At 67.4% G+C, this 1,172-nt stretch overlaps 1 protein-coding gene across 1 annotated transcript in view; it reads left to right on the top strand.

Annotated features, from left to right (window-relative positions):
* The window catches only part of LOC108448610 (ryanodine receptor 1-like), a 20,688-nt gene that overhangs the window by 17,532 nt on the left and 1,984 nt on the right, over positions 1 to 1,172 (top strand). The window contains exons 5-6 of the mRNA XM_017742310.1: positions 85 to 210; positions 561 to 872. Of these exons, the coding sequence (XP_017597799.1) occupies positions 85 to 210; positions 561 to 872 (438 nt within the window). The remainder of the gene's footprint in view (positions 1 to 84; positions 211 to 560; positions 873 to 1,172) is intronic.

Below are 1,172 nucleotides of genomic sequence, written 5' to 3'. Positions count from 1 at the left end.
GCTGCCCCCGTGTCCCTCCGCGTCCCTCCGTGTCCCTCCGTGTCCCCTCTCCTGCCGTGTCCCCCCCGTCCCCCCGTCCCCCAGATCAACATGCTGATGCAGTACAAGGGAGGGGCTGAGGACGAGGAGTGTCCAGTGCCTGGGGACATCCGGGACGAGCTGCTGGACTTCCACAATGACCTGCTGGCCCACTGCGGTGAGAGGGACAGGGTGCTGGGGACACCCCCCAGAGCGTGGGGACAACCCCTGGGGAACTGGGACCCCGTTCTGGGACCCCTGCCAGCATGGGGACCCTCATCCAGGGACCCTGGGGCCCCCCTTGGGGACGTGGGGACACAGGGACAGCCCAGGGACAGCCCTGTGACGCCCTGTGTCCCCTCTGTGTCCTCCCTGTGCCCCCCTGTGTCCCCCTGGGTCCCCCTGTGTCCCTCTGTGTCACTTTGTGTCCCTCTGTGTCCCCTCTGTGTCCCCCATGTCCTCCCTGTGTCCCCTCTGTGTCCCCTCTGTGTCCCCTCTGTGTCACTTTGTGTCCCCCATGTCCTCCCTGTGTCCCCATGGAGCTGATCTCGCAGACCATGGTGCACTGGGCGCAGGAGTCGTTCATCCAGAGCCCGGCGCTGGTGCGGGCCATGTTCAGCCTCCTTTCCGGCCAGTACGACGCGCTGGGCGAGCTGGGCCGGGCGCTGCCCAAGGCCTACGCCATCAGCGCCACCTCGGTGCCCGACACCACGGCCCTGCTCGAGTGCCTGGGCCAGATCCGCTCGCTGCTCATCGTGCAGATGGGCCCCGAGGAGGAGAACCTCATGATCCAGAGCATCGGGTGCGCGGGGCCGGGACCCCTGGGTCCCCCTGGGTCTCCCTGTGTCCCCTCTGTGCCCCCCCTGTGTCCCTCTGTGCCCCCCCTGTGTCCCCCTGGGTCCCCCCTGTGTCCCCCTGGGTCCCCTCTGTGTCCCCTCTGTGTCCCCTCTGTGTTCTCCCTGTGCCCCCCTGTGTCCCCCTGGGTCCCCCTGTGTCCCTCTGTGTCACTTTGTGTCCCTCTGTGTCCCCTCTGTGTCCCCCATGTCCTCCCTGTGTCCCCTCTGTGTCCCCTCTGTGTCCCCTCTGTGTCCCCTCTGTGTCCCCTCTGTGTCACTTTGTGTCCCCCATGTCCTCCCTGTGTCCCCATGAGACCC

The sequence above is a fragment of the Corvus brachyrhynchos genome, unplaced genomic scaffold, assembly GCF_000691975.1.
Source record: "Corvus brachyrhynchos isolate BGI_N302 unplaced genomic scaffold, ASM69197v1 scaffold1008, whole genome shotgun sequence".
NCBI lineage: Eukaryota > Metazoa > Chordata > Aves > Passeriformes > Corvidae > Corvus > Corvus brachyrhynchos.
The sequence above is the reverse complement of the archived record's forward strand: the minus strand, read 5'-3'. Positions and strand labels throughout refer to the sequence as shown.